Below are 18,609 nucleotides of genomic sequence, written 5' to 3'. Positions count from 1 at the left end.
TCCCCCAGTTTGGGGGACCGAACACCAGCCCTGTGTTGTCTCCAGCATAGATCCCTGCCCATGTGGGAATTGCTGTTCTTCCTTCTTTCTCCAGAAGGATTTAAAACAATAATAATGTTTTCTAGCCTTTGCCAAACAGAGAAACGTAGGAATGCAGATGAAATTCCTTTAGGGAAGAAATTTTTTGAGTTTTGCTCCATGCTGACCTGGCCAGGCTGCTGCATGCCTCTGGGAGCATCCCCATTGCTCACTGGCTCCCAGGACCCCAGGAATTCGGCTGGCTTGCTGCCTGAAGCTGCAGACTTGGAGAGAAGCCTCCCTCGCCCTCCTACCCAGGGCATGGCTGGGGAGGCGGTGGAGGGAGCACCAGGGCTTGGCAGATGGCGCAGCCTTGCTCCTGGGGAGCAGGATTAGCGTGAAAAGGGGCTGGAAAAACTTTTCCTGTGGAGAAATGCGGTTCATTTGCATCTGCAGCCCGTTGAGACTGCAGCTTGCCCTAAAATGGGAGCATGGGCACAGAGGAAGAGTGACTAACCCCAGAGTTGGTGTCTGAGTGTTTCCCCCCCAGCGTTTATTTTGCTTTTATTAGTGCTGCCTGGAGAATGGGCGGTGTTGGAGTAGCTGGATCTGAATTCTTCAGGCCTAATTCAAACCAGCATCGTGCACAGACTTCAGAGCGAGCATGCCGATCCATGGCCTTTCGGGTGCTCTGAGAGAGATGTGTTGTTTTGGCACAGGAGCATGTGAAATAACTTTCCGTCCTCTTTGTGGTTTGGGTAGTGAGCCCTGCGCTGGGAGCCAGGGCAAGCCATGCTCCTGTTAGCAGAAGTTTACAAAGATGTGCAAAGCAGGGGGTCCTGTGACAGTCCAGCAAAGGTTTCAGGAGGCTGAACTCACGGTCTTGTCTCAAAGGTCTCAGTCTCAGGGGCTGTTAATCCCATGGGTGCAATGTCCAGCGTGGCTGGACTCCGTGCTGCCTGTCATGGCCACCAGTCACCCCCGCGGAACTGTTACTGCAGCCCTAGGAGGGGATCTGGGCTGCAAGGCAGGAGATCCCCATGCTTCTTGCTGTCTGCCTCCCTCCCTTCCTGTAGCTTTGCTTGCATAGAGAAAATTAACTTCCCCTTGCACTGCTGAGGATTGCAAGAGCTTTTAAGGCTCTTTATCTTCGCCCATGGCCCCTGATGATGGAAGTGAGCACAGAAAACATGACAGAGAGCTCGCACCCTGAGCATCTCCATTTGCTCGAACCCCTGAGCTGGAAGGTGTCTCGAGGGTGGGTGGCAGGTCAGCAGTGTGGAAAGGGCTGCGCTTTTTTTTTTTTTTGAGGGAAGTCCCAAGTGCTGGAGCTTGTCCAGCCAGGTAGGAGAAGAGTTGGGGGAAGCCCTGGGCGTCTGACTGTGGGCCATGTAAGCTTCCAACCAGCTTCTAATGTCTGGTTCAGTCCCACTGTAAGCAACCTTGTTTAGGAGGAAATTTTAGTCTCAGATTAAAAAATAGCAGAACAAACACACAGAGGCTCCCCCCGCTCTAGGGTTGCACTGCAGAGCACACCCATGCCTGTGCAGTGGAGATAACCCATGAGCGAGGGACGTATGACTTGAGTCTCCACCATACGCTGATTTTAGGACCCCATCTACAGTACTTGTTTCTGGGCATGAAACTGCTGCCAGTTGGAATGGGACCTGGCTTAAAAAAAGGCTTTAATTGTCAGCGTGTTGACCTTGCTCTCATTTTCCTGCTGATTTTTGTTGGACGGAAACTTTACCAGTGATGATTTTTATACTTGTTTTCAGCTCAATGGAAAATGTTCCGTCAAACTTGGACTCTTCTTCAGGAATGAGCCATGAGCCGGTGTCTGGGGGTGTTTATGAGCTGCCTTGTTGAGCTGAATGTCTCAGTCATTTCAGTGTTTTGCCTGGGAGAAAATCAACTCTTGGAGTTACACAAGAGCAGCCTGAGAGCTCTCGTGGCCTTTTCAGGCATCCCAAGGCTTGTCCCACGCGTAGCTAGCTCCAAGGCTTGGGATTGGCAAGCAAAGCAACAGTGCTAGGCATCATTTCTCCCTTTCTACTTGAGCTGTGTAGTGCTTTTATTTTTCACCTATGCCTTTTGCTGCCCTGCTGAGCCTGATGTGCATCTCTGGATGCAGTACCTTTCTGTATCAGAAAAACCCTGTGCTGCGGCCCTGCCCGGGCAGGATGCTCCTGGTCCTCACCTTTCCCTCCCATGACCTGGTCCCCGCAACTGTCTGTCCTGCCTTGTTTTTTGGGACCCCAAGGCCCAGCGCTGTCTGCAGGATGAGACCATGCAGTAAAGTGCTTGCATACTGGCATGGTGACCATCACTATGGCTGACTAGCAGTCTGGTGGTGGGTCCTTGAGCGCTGTCAGCTCAGCACAGGCACTCAGGGAGATACGGTTGTTTGGTGGGGTAGTCGGTGCCTCTGAAACAAGGGCTCAGCCTAGCAGAAGAGGGTTTTTTTTCCTGTACTTACAAGGCAGCTATCGCTTCTGCTTCCTGACATCCAGGAAATGCTGTTGCAGTCCCCTGTGGGGACTCATCCTGCCCTCCCTGTGGACCAGGGAGCATTACCTCCGCATCCGCCCCCATCAACAGAGCATCTGGGAAGGGTGGAAATGCCTCCAGCTGCAGCCAGACAAGAGCTTCAATCCAACACCCATCAGGCTGTGTTTTCCCCTTGGCCAATGTTGTAGCATCCCTTATGTGGGTGGCGTGGTGGGAGCTCAGCATTGCAGGGGACAGAAGGTGCACAGTAACGCCTGCATGATTGGACCTTGGACCCAAAAGGGCCTTGAGTTTGCTCCGTGGGCTGTGAGGCTGGTGGTGTGGAGGGACAGTGGGCATCCAAGGTTTCCTGGGCTGGGTAGAGAAAAACCCTAACTGTCATTACTCCCTTTCCTCCCCCTTTGAAATACCGTATTTGTTTGGCTTCTTTCTCTAGGACCTCACAGGCCCTTGCAAATAGGAAAGGTTAAAGCCGTGAGCTTCCCAGGGTGAAGCTCTGCTGACTTGTGTAAATGCTGGGCTGCCAGAGCTCTGGAGAGCAAAATTCAGGGCTTTGCATGACTGGGATCCTGTGGGTAAGAGGGCAGTAAGTGTAGCAAAGGAGTTGTAATTCCTGGCTCTGGTGTTCTCCTGCAGTGACTTGCAGTTGCTTGCTGGCTGCTGCCTTGGACAGGGAGCAACGGCAGCGAGTGGCCTTTGGTGTCTGCAACAGGGAACTTGTCTTGTGGAGTTGTTACCTGTGCAAAATTAGCTCAGCTCCAAATTCCCCAGAGTCCTCCCTGCTGCAGTCCCCTTTCCTCATTCCTGTCCCTCCTCAGCTGTGGAGCAGCTGGTTGCTTGGAGGGGTTTGGGCAGCGGCAATAAGATGCTGTCCTTGCTGTCCATCAGCAAAGAAGCTACTTGGGGTACAAAACCTTTCCTCTGGGTGCTGAACTTTTCTAGCTGAAAAAACTTTTCTTGAGGCCACTGGGGGCTTCTCTTCTCCATGTCTTGATGGAGCTCAGTTCTGGGGCAAGGCTTGGTGGAAAAGGGATGGGGATTTCCTTGGGCTTGGGGGGAAGATGTCACGGAGGAGGAGCTCATCAGCCCCTCACTGCCTGTGGCTTCGTGACTTGGCATGAGGAGGGAGAAGCAGCATGGCTGGGGGAAGGAACGGGCTGAGATGTAGGCGGCTCAAGAGGATGTTGCTCTGAATTTGCTTTGGCCCCAGGGTGATTGAGAAGCCCTCCGGAAGGTCACATCATTGTGCAATGATGCATGCTGCCCATTTGTTCAGCAGCAAAGGGGTGCTGGGACCTTGGAGGGGTGAGAAGCACCCTCAGGGCCAAGGGACAGTCCTCCAATCCCTGCCAGGGCTCCCTCACTGTCTGTTGGTCCTTCCTGAGCGAAGCCCCGTGCCAGGCACTTTTCCCTTCCCCTTTCTGGTTGTACCCATCATGTCCCCTCCTTGCTGTGGCGAGAGCAGGTGGGTCACATGCTTTCTGCAGCATTGTCATTGTGTTTCCCCTGGGTGCAGACCTGCTTTCATCTCCTCCGCCAGCCCCTCTGAACCGCTGTCAGCACGTGGCATGCTTGTGGCCATTGCCCTCCCTTGTTAAATTAAAATCAGTGGAGATCATTAGCAGCAGAACACGTGCTGTGGCCTGTGGGCTCTTGGCTGTGGCATCTCGGATGCGGCGGTTTGTGCTCATTGCCATTCCCACCACGGCCTTGGCTCCTGGCTGCATCTCCTAGGGGAGATACTCACACCCAGGGTCAGAGCTCACTTTCTGCTCCCTGTCAGGCAAGAGCCGAGGTCATGTCGCTGCAGCGTGTCCTCTGCACTTCTGTCCTTAAGCCTAGGAGAGGAAGAGACCTTGCAGCAGGGTGGACAGGAAATAGCTGCTCTGTGACAGTTTGGGGATGGAAAAATTTAATACAAGGGCAAACAGAGCCCTCATCTCCAGGGGCTGTGATCAGAGGTGCCCAGCGAGGCTGGTGAAGGTCTTCAGGGTGGCCTAGACAGTAGTGAGCTCCTTGGACGCCCTGGGCTATGATGAAATCCTTGTTTGGGGGCTGGAAAGGCAGCTCTGAGCGGTTGTTGTGTTGTTGTGTCTTGGCCAAGCCAGGAAACGCCCTGCTGTGTTGAAACACTACCAAGCTTGGAGGGGAGAGGGTTAGTCCTGCCAAAAATCAGGTCAAAATGCTCTCTGCGCTGCTGGAGGCAAGGCTGGACTGGAGGCAGCCAGGTCTTGGGATAGGCTCCTTGGTGGCCAGCTTGCCCCAGGCAAATGTTTGCCCCTAGCTGGGAGCCCAGGGGAGAGTGCCAAGGCACTGCAGTGCAATGCTGCTGTTTACGAAATGGTAGCAGGGCTTAATTCTGCTCCTACCTGCCCAGTTACCTCCATTTCCACCTAGTTGCCAATGCTGATTTAAGGGGTTTAAGGCCTTTGCTTTGTTCTGCTCCAGGTAGGCTTGGCTTTTGTTGCTTTTTAAAAGATATTGGAGCAGTTGATCCCAGCTTTGCAAGTTTGGCATGTTGGGTTTGGGCTGTCAGTGGCTGAGAGTGCTGGCCCATCACCTTCCATCATCTTAAAAAGCTGCAGATTCAGGCTTCATATTCTGCTTCACGCTAATCTTCAGAGCCCTAACTGCCTCCAGCTGCCTTTTTTCTCTTAGCAGCTGCAGAAAAACCCGCAGCCAGCTCAGAAAATGCCTCAAACCTGTTGGTACAAAGATCTAGATGTGGGTGGAGCTGGTGCTATTGCATGTGCCAAGTTCAGCTAGTGCTCACACTGTGCTTCAGGAGCCTCACCACCTTGGTTCATCTTTTCAAGGTTATTCCTTCCCTTCCCTACAGAATCTGGCCTAATATTTCTTGCCAGTCCTTCCTCTTTGGTGACCAGGAAGGCTGAGTGGGCTCTGCTCCTCAGCCTCCAACGGGCTGTGTCATCATACTGGGCTCAGCTGGGTGGCTCAAAGGCAACATCTGCAGCAAGAGAGGAGTTTTTTTGGGATGGTCTTCATAGTTCTTGGGAGGGATCTGCTTAGTTGTAGCATTGCCCCAGAGGAGAGCGTCTGTGGGTGCTGTAAGCTGCTTGCCAGCAGCATGGTCCCTTGGAGCGATGTGTCACAACTCAGGGGTCTGCTGGAGACACCTCTTCTTTGTCACTGTCACTAGAGGGAGAGCATCTATTGGGGTCGAGAGCATGTCCGCACTGTGGCTGCTGCCAGGGCAGAGTCTCAGCTGGGTTATTCTTGCAGGTCCACTGTAGCTGGCTCATGAATGCACTTATGTAGGTGTCTGCATGAAGGGAAAAGATGGGAAAATGGGCTCCTTGACCCCAGTAACCCTGTGGGCTCCAGGTGCTCTGGCATCGTCCCGCCTGTTGAAATCTTGCTTGGGTCTGCTCTGTTGCAGGCATGCTGGTGTGGGTGGCTGCCTCAGCACGGCTGCTGAGCAGGGCTTTCTTGATGAGAGGAGTCCAGGAAAGACCTTGCATCCTTTCCACACATGGTCTGTCAGGTGAAAATGGCTTTTAAACCATTGCTGCCACCTCTCTCTCTGACCCAGGGCCTGTCGGAGCCTGTGCTTGTCAAAGGTGTGCAAATAACTGCCATGGGAATTCACTTGCTTTATCAGAAGCTTGGTCTGGGACACAGGGTTTGGCTTTCCAGCAGGACGGCCTTTCCAGCCCAGGCTGGGGGTTTGGGAGCCCCATCCCCGGAACAGCATCCTGTGGCCTCCCCAGCTCTGCATTTCCAGCACGTGGGTCTCCTCACTGGCAAGTCCACTGAGGATAAAGGTGTGAGATTCATCCCTTTTTCTCTCCCCCGTGCCGCCCCCCCCCTTTTTTTTGTGTGTGTGTGTGTGACTCATGCCCGAGAGCAGGTTGCAGCATCTGTTAATGTGGTGAATGAACGATCAATGTGTGAGCTGTTGCCAAAATGGGTGTAGCTGGTATTTTAAGCTGCGTGGAGCCCTTGGGGTTGATTTCCCCTTTGGAGGACAAGCCTGCTTTCCCAAGCCTTGCATTGCCTCTAGGTATTAGGTTCTCCGTGCAAGCCCTGCCGAAGATGCTCTTTCCCAGCTGGAAGTGGAAGAGGATTTACAGCAAAAACATGTTTCTCCTGCCCATCCTATGCACGTTAAGTTGTGCATTAAGCAGCTCCCTGGAAGCAAGTGCACCAGGGGAACCTGCGGAGCAGCTCCTTGGTGTCTGTTGTGCTTTGCAATCCTGCAAAGTCAGCTTGGGGCTTGGTTTTTTTTTAACTTTTCTTGGTTTCTTGTGCATTGGGTCAGCAGATCACTAGCACTGCCTCCTCTCCCATCCTTGCACGGAGGCCTCATCCCCTAGTCTTGCTGTGCCTGGGCATTGCTGGCCTTTGCAGTTCAGGTCATTCAGTGACCACAAATGTGGTTTATTGGCTTGTTCACAACTCATAGGATGCAAAGCTTGGACGCTCTGGAGTGTAAGCAGATAAATATAGCTGAAGAGATCACTTTCCATCTCCTGCTATTGCTATCCCCATTCATAAATGTTTCATGCTCCATTTTACAGCTCTTTAAATCTTCCCTCCTTTCCTCTTCCTACCCGACCATCCTGTGCTAGAATTGGGAAGACCTCTGATCTTCTTAGCCTAAATTGATTTGCAATGAAGTTATTTGCTCTTGTTGTCATGCCAGCGCTGTCCTGGTGGCTGATAGCTCTTTTCCATCCCTGTTGTCTACCCTGCTCCTAAAACTGTCCTCCTCCATGCCATCACACCCCCCTGCTTGCATCTGCCAGCTGGCACAGAGGCCATTGGGGCAGATTTGGGGGCAGTGGGGTGGCTGGGCAGCCATCCTCTGTCTCCTCTGGGTACAGGGTCAAGAAAAGTGCCTGTCGGGGGGGCTCCCCAGGTCTGGGCCACCCCAGTCCCCTCCATAGCCAAGGGGAGGTGCCAGGTGCCAGGGTCTTGTGGGGTACAGGTCCATCTGGGATGCAGGAGTGAGGATGCTTGGGACCCTGTTGGGATGGACCTTGTGCATGGAGGTGCTGCCGGATACATGCCTGGAGCAGCAGCTCCCTAGCACAGCCTGGGTGTTGCAGCAGGCTTGCCAGTGAATTCTGGACACGAGCAGGGCTGTTTTTTTCCCCAGTTTTCATCATGCTTTGCAGGTTTGCAGACAGTTCCCTGCCGTCGAGTCCCACTGGAGTGACAACATCTCTGTTCCTGGCCGGCGAGTTGTAGGACGAGCCCTTCAGCAGGGCAAGGATACGGTAGAGCATGGACGGCTTCTCTGTCCTGGGGCAAGTGTGAGTCAGTGGTGGGATTTTCTCATGTGGGTTCCCGGTTGTTCTGTGCTCCATTGGCTGTGGTAATCCATCACTTGGAGCACCAGCACCATGCCCGTAGCTACATTCTCTTGTGCCCCTCACCGCACACAGCTCCTGCTCTTAGTTTCTGACATCCCATTTAGCCAGCATCCTCTTGAGCAGCTGAGTGGTCATGTCAAAGCTGGAACCCATTAGAGGAGCAGGGTTGAGTTGCTTTGTTAGCAGTGAGCTGAATTATCTAACGAGCTGTGGGGGGTTGGTTTGTTCGAGTTTGGTTTTGAGCACTTTGCAGAGGAACGTTTGGAGAGATGAACTTCTTCCCACCTCAGCCGCTTGAGCCCTTTCTTCCCCATCACAGGGAAATCAGCATGGGTTTATTTTCCATCTGTGCTTTTAGCAGCTAACAGGGATCACCTTACAAAATAGGCCATCCAAAACCAACACAGAAATGAACCTACGCTGCAGAAAAGCTTCCCAGTGCTGGCGGGGGAAGCTGAGTCAAAAACACGAAGCCAGACAAAAAGCACAAAATTCCCCAGGGTTGGGTTGTTTTCCACCCTATGCTTCCTTTCTTGGGTAGGTGAGCTTCCTCCTGGCCCGATGCGACGCGCGTGTTTCTGCAGGGCTGCTTCAGCTCTTGTCTCACTGCGATGCCTCTTTGCTGTCGGTGCTGTGCCCATCAAGAAGGGGTCGTGCCAGGAGGAGCGGTGCCCCTTCTGCCAATACTTGTGCTTCCCTTGGATTGCCTTTTCTTTGCTCTGTCCCTCTCTGTCACTGTAAGGGCCCAAACAGTCTTTAATTAAAGATTTGGGGCTCTTGTAATCCAGGCTGACCTTGTTGCAGGGATGAATCAGCAGTAAATAACAGGCTGGTGCAGTCGGGGAAGAGGCTTTGGCTCTGCATTGGGCTGTCTCTTCCTCCATACTGCAGCTCAGGTGGCTGAGTTGTGCAGGGCAGGAGGAGCATTTCTGCTCAATTTGAGGTGAACCTCGACCACCCTGACAACACTGAGTGGTTTTGGGAAGCTTTTGGGAAACACCTGATGGCTGAAGCACTCTAGGAATGCTCTTAGAAACGCTCCAGCTGTGCACCCTTCCCCATATGCATCCGTGAACGCTGCAAGTTGCTGAGGGACTTGGCTACCCAAGAAAACTCTCTTGAACTCACTGCTAGTAAAGTGCTGGGACCAGTCTGAGAATGAAACTGGAGAGCCATTGCTGAAGGTACGCAGGGTGCATTGGACAGGTCTATTGAGGCAAGGTAGGTCCAGCTGAGCTGGAGGGTGGATGGGGATCTCTTGGACATGCCAGTCGGACCCACAGGAGAGCAAAGGTGGTCCTCCTTGGAAGGACCCACATCTTCCCTGAAAGTAGGGCAGGATGGTGCCCTGATGGTGCGTGTGGCATCTGTAAGAGCTGTGTTGTCTGCGCTGCCCTGCTCACCTGATCTCGTCTCATCCTGGTGTCACTGGGCTTCCTCCCCTGTGTGATGTTGCATGCGACTGTAGTAATCCTGAACCAGTGAAATGAGCTTGGGTCACCCCAGGGCTTTCAGATGCCAACCTGCCAAGCTGCTGATGGGTTGGGGGCTTCAGGTTTGGGCTTGGTTTTATGCTGAAGGAGTTGCTTGATGAGGAGGGAGATGTGGGAGGGACAAGGTGACAGAAAGCCTCAGATCATGGTCAGCTTTGCCTTTCTGTTAAGGGTTGGCTCTGTGTCCTCCTGGTCATCCCAGATGTCTTTCCATCTTGGGACGTGCTTGGGCAGCCCACGCAGAGCAGGTGCCTCTTAAGCCCAAATGAGTTTTCTCATTGATGAGAGGGAAATACTGCCCAAGCATTTTCCCCCTGTAGCTTGGATACCCAACACAAGGTTTCTAGAAATGGGGGCTCCCTGTGCCCCCCACAAACAGTCATGTGCAGCCCAATGGAGGACAAAGAGCAGAGGAAGGGGGATGGTGTGAACCAGGTGCTGACCCCGAGCAAATCCATCCTGTTAGCACCCTCTGTGGGGTCATTTTGCCTCCTTAACAAGCAGCTCCTATGCTCTTGTTTCCATGCCAGAGTGTTTTTTCCCTTTGCTCAGCACTAGCTGGCTTTCTGGTATGGGATGCTGTTGGAGGATGAGGGAAAGCATGTGTTTTTATGGGGCCTGGAGATACAGCAGCGCCTTGTGTTCTGCTCTCCGTGCCTCCCTTGCTGCTCCAATTGATCCCAGCAACAGCAAATGTAAAAATAAATGCCGTGCGCTTTCTGCCTTTCCTCCCAAACCTGCCTTTTGGCAGCCGAGCTGCGTGGCTTGCCGTTCTTGACTCTCAGTGGAGGCGAGTGGGAGGAGAGAGGAGCCTTGGCACAGGGAAGGGTTTTGCTGAAACTGTCTGGAAGCAGTTTGGATGTGCTGATTCAACACGGTGACCTAAATGAGTGTGCACAGCCATGTAAGGGGGGCTGGGGAGCCCTCTGTCATATATCAGTGCTTGTGAGCAGTGTTACAGCAGTGGGATGTGAGCTTGCAAACCCCCAGAGCATGTCTCACTTCCCAGGAGCTGCCCAAGAGCTCACAGAGGACTCCAGCTGCTTCCCCTTTCTGGGGTGTCTGTGGGGAGTTTTCTGTTTGAGGTTTCCTCTTCTGTCCCTGTGTGCAGGGGTGGCTTGCTGCTTCCTTCCCCCTGCAGAGATCCCCAGGGCGCCTGCCTGCCCCTTCCCTGCTGCAGCGTATTCTAGGGTGATGCTGGGAGAAGCCCTCTGCCTTTGGGGGGACATGTGCCCAGCATGGTGCAGACAGACGTGCTGGACCCATGGGGCGTCCGAGGGAAGAATATAGTTTTTTTTAGAAAAAGCTAATTGCCTGAGCTTGCAGCACGTGTCTTCAAGCTGGCTCAGGCTGCATTCCCTGGACATGTCACGTTGGAGATGTCTCTGAGGAAGCTTGGCTCTCCATGTGGCCAGGGCTGAGGTGTCTCAGCAGAAGCATCACCTTCAGGGAAGGTGAGTGGGTAGCTGCCAGGTGGAAAGCAGCGGTTCTCCATGGGGCAGAAGGGCATTGATATGGGATCAGCAGGCTGGGAAGCAGCAGGTTTCATCCTCTGCTCCGTGTTCAGGGGGAGACCTGTTTCCAGTTGTAGGGAATGAGGAAAGGAGCGCAGACTCGGGCACCAATCATGTCTCTTGAGCTGGGAGCAATCCTGCTCCCGATCACCACCAGCTCTGGCAGCCTGTTTAATTTAAGTTTTTTTTAACTAGCAAAGCCTGTGTCAGACTGTGACCCCTCCAAACCTTGCTAAGAACAGCACCCGAGGAGCAGGTTGCCAGAGGTGGGTGGCTTGTCCTGGATGTCCTGTGTAGCGAGGAGCTGGACCCAAGCTGGTGGCACCTTGCTCAAGAGAGGCCTCCAAAACGCCTCAAAAAGGTGGGTCCTTGCAGTCCTGGATCCCCAGTGCTGGACATGCTTGGCTGGCTTCCTCAATCTCACAATGGTCCTCAGTGCCAGCACCTCTTCCACAGTCTGATTAAAATAACCCAGTTAAATTCAGAGCAATTGTTCTGAGCCTGAGCTGTGAAGCTCACTGCTGCTATTTCAGGCCTGGAAAAGGGTTTGTATGGGCAGAAGCTGGTTTGTTTCTCCAGGTGTATCTTGAAGTCCCATAAAAGCATCTCCCTCTGAGACCTGGGCTCAGGTGGCCCCAATCCAGAACCCCCCTACCCAGGGCTTACCCCTGAGGGCAGCTTGTGGACAAAAAACCATGGGAAACTGAGGGGTGTGGGGTGGGGTTAATAGTGAGAAGATGCCATGGGAGTTTGTGTTTAGCTGGGCTAGGACTTGAAACCCACCCCAATCCTGCTCTCCTGCTGCATCCCAGTTGAGGCAGTGTTTGCATCTCCTGTTTCCACTGGAACTGATTCATAAAAAAAAAATAAATTACCCAACACGGAACAACTTAATCCTTCGAAACACTCCTCTTGTGCCATAAATCTAGAGCTCAGCCTAAAATAGCTCAGTTCCCTGTTTGAGGTGTAGTCCCCGCTGTTTGCCGACTGCTGATTAGGTCTTGGGAACTAAAATAGCTACTTAATCCAGCACCAGCATAAGCAGAGATTTTTCCTTGAACAGGCGCTTTTTGAAGCAGATCAGGTTTTAAGGATTGTTCTTTCTGAGGTGGTGCTGCCGAGCACCCAAATTAATTTTAATGACCGCAACATTATAAGTAATGGGACAGGAGATGCTGAGAGCATATCTGTGTGAGCTGAGCTAGTGCAGAGTTCTTACAGGCTGTTACATCTTATCATCCTCAGAAGCTCATGCCTTTCCTTATGTTAATCCACCCAGATGTTCTCTCTCTATTTTTTCCATGGGATGATGTAAGATATAAAAAACTACTTGCAAGATTCCCCTGCCCCCTAAATGATTCAGCCCCCAAATCTTTCCTCTCCCAGCTGGCAGGCTGCTGCAGCCCTTCCCTTTTGAACTTCTTCCAGGTCTTGCATCAAACTGAATAACATAGTATTTGATGTGCTGTGGCCACAGCCTGTTCCAAGCAGCCTTTTCCCCAGCGCTCCTACGGGAAGTGTCTGCCTGACTCACCTGCTCCTGCTGCCCTAATTGCTCCCTGGCAGCAGATCAGACTGTTTGGGTGTCTGTCACTGCTGGCTTGCTGTAAGGAGTTAATGCTGCTTTTTTTCACGTTGTTTTTTTTTTCTGCATGCCTAGATATTTTCAAGCCTGAAGTCAGAGTACTGAAAATTTTGCAGTGGGCATCGTATGGGGGTGGGATAAGCAAATGGTAGAACTAGGAGTGGGTTCACTGGGGATTTAACACTGTGTTTGTGCCCAGCAAAGTCCCAGGTGCTGTCCCTCCTGCATTTCGGTAGCATCTGAATTGCATGGTGAAAGACCTGGGTGCTTTCAGATATGCACTCGTGTTACTTATCCAGGCACCCCAGCAGGGGATTAGGGGTTTTGTGCCCCCTTCCCAAGGTGTGGTGTAGGCTCTTCAGGCTTTCCAGCTCCTCCCTTCGTTCAAGATGCAGTAACTTCCCCAGCAGTGATGCAGAAACTTCTGGAGTACATGGTTGAAATTTTATCCTCACCCTGGTGATATCAGTATGGTCACACCCATCTCTATCCCTTCACATTTTCCTTCCCTTTTTTTTTTTTTTAATCTTTTCAGTGACTTGACTTTACAAGTGGATGTAAAACACTGCTGAGGTTTTTATTTTCTGAGAATTCATTGGGAAATTGTTAATCCAGGTTTAGAAATTTTTTCTACCTTCCATTGCTGTGTGTTCCACCTATGAAGCATGTCATGGAGAAACAGGGTCTGTCCTGAACCTTCAGGTTTCCTTGTGCCTTGTTAAGGGAAATTTTAATACTTCAATCTGGGAGGGATCAGAGCTGCTGGAGCAGTGGCTGTGCTAGAGATCCGCTTGTCCTGCTGCAGCCGCTCTGGGAAGTGGCACTTGAAACCGAGGCAGAAAGATGGAGCATCTCCCAGGAGGAGAAGGGAGCAAAGGACCACTGGGTTGACAGCAGTTTGGGGGAAGAAATGGTTCCTTTGTGGCCTGTGTTTTGTGCTGCCCTGTCTGAAGCTGGTACCACAGCGAAATGAAGAATTAGAAGGTGCCTCTGGACATCTCTTGCTTTAGTGTCCTCTCACCCACCATACGTTCCAGCTGGCAGGAGGCAAGACCCCTCTCCCATCGCATTCCAGGGGTTGTTCTCTACCCTGCCAGTGCTCAGGCTGTTCCCTGCGGAAGGATTGGGCCTTAAATGAAGGTTGTGAGGTTTTTCTGCTTGTGCAGTCAATGTTTTGGAGACTTTTTCCATGCTTCTCCATCTCCATGTGCAAAGCTACGGAGCAGAGTCTGCGTAACGGGGTTCATAGCGGTGAGCATCCCCCAGTAATGTGCTGCAGAGTCAGTTGAAGCTTTTGTGCTGGTGGATATGGCCAGTATCTCCTTTGGGATCTTCTACCAGCCCCACAGGTGTGGTGCTGGGCTTTGGCAATTGATGTGAGGAGCGTTAAAGTAAATGGCTTTCCCCCCCTTGGCTCAGGCTCTGTCTGCCTCAAATTTTACAGGCATTTCAGCAGAATTGAAGGATTTGGAGGAGGGGAAGGCGATGAACGTAAAGGTGTGCTGCATCCTCTGCCATCGCATCGGGTCGTTGCGGATCCCAAAGCTGTACTGCAGGCTAGAGACTGCCATTGGCCGGCTGTGGGAATGCAGATAGCTCCCAAAAATCCAGCAGGGTTGGGTTGGTGGGTAGTGTAAGTGCTGTATGGCACCTCCTCCTGCCCATGAAGAGCTACCAGGATGCAGCATCCTCTAAATACTTGATGCAAAGATTTCTAGGCAAACTTCAGCAACTTTATTTAGGGTGAGGCACGGAAGGTCTGGAATAAAGTTATTTTAATGAATGTTGTTGAGTGCCTTTGCCATTACGGTACTGTCTCTGACTTGAAAGGATTTGTTCTGAGTCACAGGCTCTTGAATATTTAAAATGCAAGCAAGCACTGTCTTTTTTTAAACATGGGCTTGCAGCAATGTATCAACTGACCATACAAAAATTTGGCCACCGGTAGCTTTCCCTGAAATGTACAGCAGTATCTGACACCAGGGTGAGCGAGATGGCGTTTGACAGGTTATTTAGTGGAAGGACAGTATTTAGTATTAGGACAGGGATGGAGACAGAGGTCTTACAAAGCTGCTGCAGTTCAGGGAGGGATCTAGTCCTGTGCAACACCTCTGTCTCTGACTCAGGTCTTAGTTGACTTCTGAGGTGCTCATGCTAGCTGCCACCCAGCAGCACCCTCCCTGAGGTCTTCCTGGCTTGTGGCTCTTGGAAATGACGGAGGGGCCTTTCCTTTTCTTTCCTCTCTGGATCCAGGTGGCACAAGCTACACTCCAAGGCTGGGAAGAAGGAGAAGGAGCGTGGTGAGATCCTGGTGAGCATCCAGTTTACGCGCAACAACCTCACAGCCAGCATGTTCGACCTGTCCATGAAGGACAAGCCGCGGTCACCCTTTGGCAAGCTGAAGGACAAGGTAAAAGGCAAGAAGAAATATGACTTGGAGTCAGCCTCTGCCATCATCCCCAGCAGCATGGGTGCCCTGGACATGGAGGATGACTACGACATTGCGGGCAAGAAGTCCAGAGTCAAGGGCTTCTTCTTCAAGAACAAGCTGCGCAAGTCATCCCTAACGCAATCCAACACCTCCCTGGGATCTGACAGCACCATCTCTTCTGCCAGCCTGGGCTTGGCTGCAAATGTTCCTGAGGTAACCAAATCCCCGAGCAGACACAGCAGTCTGTCCACAGAGCGCTCTGGTAAGAGGATAACAGTTTTAATTCCTTCCCCCCCGACTTCTTTTCCTTGTTTTCTTTGTAAGGGACTGGTGAGGCTTTCTTGCAAATCTGTTAACTAATTGCTTACCTAAGAAGCAGCATCCTGCACAAACCCTTGGAGACCCTGTGTGTGCTGGCAGTAACGTGCTTGCCAGAATGGGGGGAGATGTTCAACATTTTGCATCTCTTGCTGAGCCTGTACAGAAACAATCTGACTTAGTGTTGATGCTGCATGTGCTCCCTGCAGCACATCACGAACTTGCGGGCTACAAGGGTTCCTTAACCCCCTAAAAGCAGGTCGCTCACACTGACTCGTAGGAATAAGCCCTTGGGAGAGGGCTGGGTGAAGCAGAGCCCATTGCTGCTGTGCTGCACTGCTGCCCGGCTGTCTAATGAGATGCCTCCGGCTTGGAGGCAAAACTGAAACAGTGACCGGTTCCTGGTGATTAAAGCAATCTGAGCTCTTGGCGCTTGCAGAGCGGCGATTTCCAAACAAAAAAGGCCCTTGTAGTGAATTAATTCTTGCCATCTCTTGAAAACAAAATATATAATTAAATAGTTTAATTGGCTGGAGACAGCAAATTCCCACATTGGGTGGGAGTCCCTGGCTACGTGCTGCTTCTCACCGTGTTGGTGAAGCCGCCCACGTGATGCTTCTCAGTTTCTGCTGGGTGACGTTCCCATGTGCAGCCAGAGAGCGAGTGGAGGCACCGGTCTGGCCCCATCATCCCCATGTTGTGGTGAAGGAGACAGCATTTCTGGCTAGGAGGGGAGAGCAGTTGCGTACCACCTGAAGTCCAAGCAGTCTTTCTCACTGAGCTCTCCGTGTAACCCCAAAAGTCTGCTGAGTGTTAGCAATACCCACAGGGTCAGGCAGTGGGAGGGAGAAGCAGACACTGGACCCTCCTGGCTTACATCACGCAAAGCAGCAGTTGGGCCTGTCTGAGCAGAGCTCAGGGGCTCCTGGTCTTTTATTCAGTGCAAACTCTTAAATCACACAGAAGTGTAAGCCATTTAAGTAGCTTCTGGATAGTTTCTTGCATTTATTATCGATCTCAGATCCTCTCAGACAAGGGGTTTGTCGTCTTACAGAGATTTCTCTCCAGATCCTGCAGTGGGAGGTGATGTGCTTGGGGAGAGTATCGTGTGGCCTGTATAGCCACATACTTGTGACCTGTGCTTTGCATTTCTAGTAATTTAATTATAATCTGGTAGAGCCTGGGAGGGAGAAAGCCAGTATGTTTTCACAGATCTTTTTAGTGTTTGCAAGTAGAAGATGATAATGATGCTTGTCGTTCCTGTGCCTGTTACTCAGATGGCCTCACCTCTGTTTTGTGTTTTATTTCCCGCCAGTGAAAGACTACTTGCCCTCTCCAAAACTGACCCACAAGAGAGCATTCAGTGATGATGTCTCCCAAGTCAGCCCAGTCCTGGAGCCCAAAGCAATCCAAAGCCTGAAGCCAAAGAATGATCCTGTGTCCCGGTCTTCCCTCTGTATCAATGGGAACCACGTTTACAGTGACGAGCCTGTACCAAAGAGCCCCATGTCTGTCCCGCAGAGCTCTGCACCACTGTCCGTGCCCAGCATCCCCAAACGGCAGGAAGAGGGTTTTGGCTTCACTCCCCTCCATTCTGACTCCCACGAGGTGCCTTGGGGGGTCAGCAACTTTGAGAGGACACCGCAGAGAGACGAGCCCAGGTTTATCCCGTCTCCTCCCAGCTTAGCCTTGCAAGAAGAGCTCAAGGTCTCCACAAAAGCCGTCACTCTCAGTAACCATCTGGGCAGAGCCAAGATGGAAGAAAGCAGTCGCTTAGAGAACAAGCCAACTCAAGCTGCAATGCCCATAGTCTTCTCCACGGAGACAACAAAGGACAAACAACCCGAGGAAATGAGGAAGGAAGACAAGAAAGCAAAGGGCGGCCTCTTCCACCATGGGGGCAACAAGAGCGATGCAGGGAGCAAAGGCCAGGGGGAGAAAGTGGGACCCTCCCATGGCTCATCTGTCCACGTGATGGCAGGAGGAGATGAGAGGAATAAGAGCGGTGGCTGGTTTGGTTCAAAGGAGCCCAAAGAGTCCCCTCAGAAACCCAGGTCAGTGAAACGGGTGTGTTGAAGTCTAGGCTGTTAACTAGCTGCCCCAGCCTCCCGTCTTCAACAGCTGTGCTATTCAGTGCTCTCCAGCATCAGCAGAGACCCGGTCCCTGTTGCTCTGACAAGATGATAGCAGGGGAAGTACTTCCTTGGTCTTAAATGTCTCAAAGGGAGTGTGATGACTCCTGGATCCTCCCCTGGCTTCTCCAACAAACCAACTCCATTTGCCTTCCTAGGCCCTGTTTCCCACTTGGGAAAGGGAGGGATCCCCTTCATGGAGAGGGAGATGTTTCCCTCTGCAGAGGCTCAGTGTGGTCATGGCAAGTGTTTCTGTGGCCTTGAAGTAAAGGATCGTTATCCTTTAATTAGCTAAAAAAGCGTCCCTGGCACTCAGTGTAGAATGTGGGACATGGTGACATGTAATCACAATTTTTTTTATTAACTTCCCACCCCTCTACGTCGCTGGTCTGGCCTGGGGGTGCAGTACTTTGGTAACTGGGGATATTATTAACATTTCTGAACTAACTGATCCCAGCCCTGCTCTTTCCTCTTCCCATCCCACCCCAGCTTTCCCTTCTCTTGATTATGAATCTCTAATTGTTCTCACTTTGTGTGATGATTTCATCCCTCCAAATCCTCAGCACTGTATTTGTGGCACACAAAACATGGTGTTCGTGCTGTTTCTGTGTGGGCTTTATCGTGACGGTGCGTCACTTGCATCCATCCTTGTAGCCTCCAGCAGCTGAGCTGGGGGTCCAGAAGTTGACTGAGAGCCCGGTGTGGTATCGTTGCTCAGTGGAAGGGAGGAAACAGGGTTAAAATCCTCCAGAGAAAATAACTAGCCGTTGAGTGCTGGTTGAATCTACAGGGTTGATTTATTATAGGGAATTTCTAATCTGGGCTGACTTTAACCTAATTTATTAAGCAGAAGGATTTTAATTCAGTCTAAGCCTCCTTTAATGAGGAGGGCACTCATGGTTTGTTCAACCTAACCGGATTTCCACACGGGTTAAACTGCTTTTGAAGTGCTACTCAGATGTAAGTGAGGGGGTGAGCACTCCGCTCAGTGTGGCTTCAGAACAGAGGCAGCCCCAAAAGTCCTCATTTTCTCACCCCACAGATGATGTCATGCTTGTAGTGGTTTTTAAGGCCAAGGGGAGGCAAGAACATGCTGCCACCCCCCTTCCCAAGGACCAGAGTCCTTGTGCTGTGTAGCCTGTGCTCCCTCGAAAGGAGCATGTGCTGTTGGTGCGAGGATGGAAGAGGAGCCACAAGGGCTGGTAAGGCTTGGTCCTGCCCACAGCCAGCGTTCCCAGCTACACAGGCAGAGCTGTGTGTTTTTCCAG

General features: G+C 51.8%; 1 protein-coding gene across 5 annotated transcripts in view; it reads left to right on the top strand.

Annotated features, from left to right (window-relative positions):
- The window catches only part of RAB11FIP5 (RAB11 family interacting protein 5), a 43,088-nt gene that overhangs the window by 1,659 nt on the left and 22,820 nt on the right, over positions 1 to 18,609 (top strand). For 4 of the 5 annotated variants that reach the window (XM_027799951.2, XM_014276886.3, XM_005435428.4 and 1 more), the window contains exons 2-3: positions 14,714 to 15,153; positions 16,525 to 17,263. In XM_027799951.2, the coding sequence (XP_027655752.2) occupies positions 14,714 to 15,153; positions 16,525 to 17,263 (1,179 nt within the window). Of the gene's footprint in view, positions 1 to 10,590; positions 10,816 to 14,713; positions 15,154 to 16,524; positions 17,264 to 18,609 lie in introns of those variants that run through there. The other variant, XM_055700916.1, reaches the window with a different exon arrangement.

The sequence above is a fragment of the Falco cherrug genome, chromosome 1 (genome assembly GCF_023634085.1).
Source record: "Falco cherrug isolate bFalChe1 chromosome 1, bFalChe1.pri, whole genome shotgun sequence".
Lineage (NCBI taxonomy): Eukaryota > Metazoa > Chordata > Aves > Falconiformes > Falconidae > Falco > Falco cherrug.
Note: the sequence above shows the minus strand (reverse complement) of the source record. Positions and strands in the feature narration are given on the sequence as shown.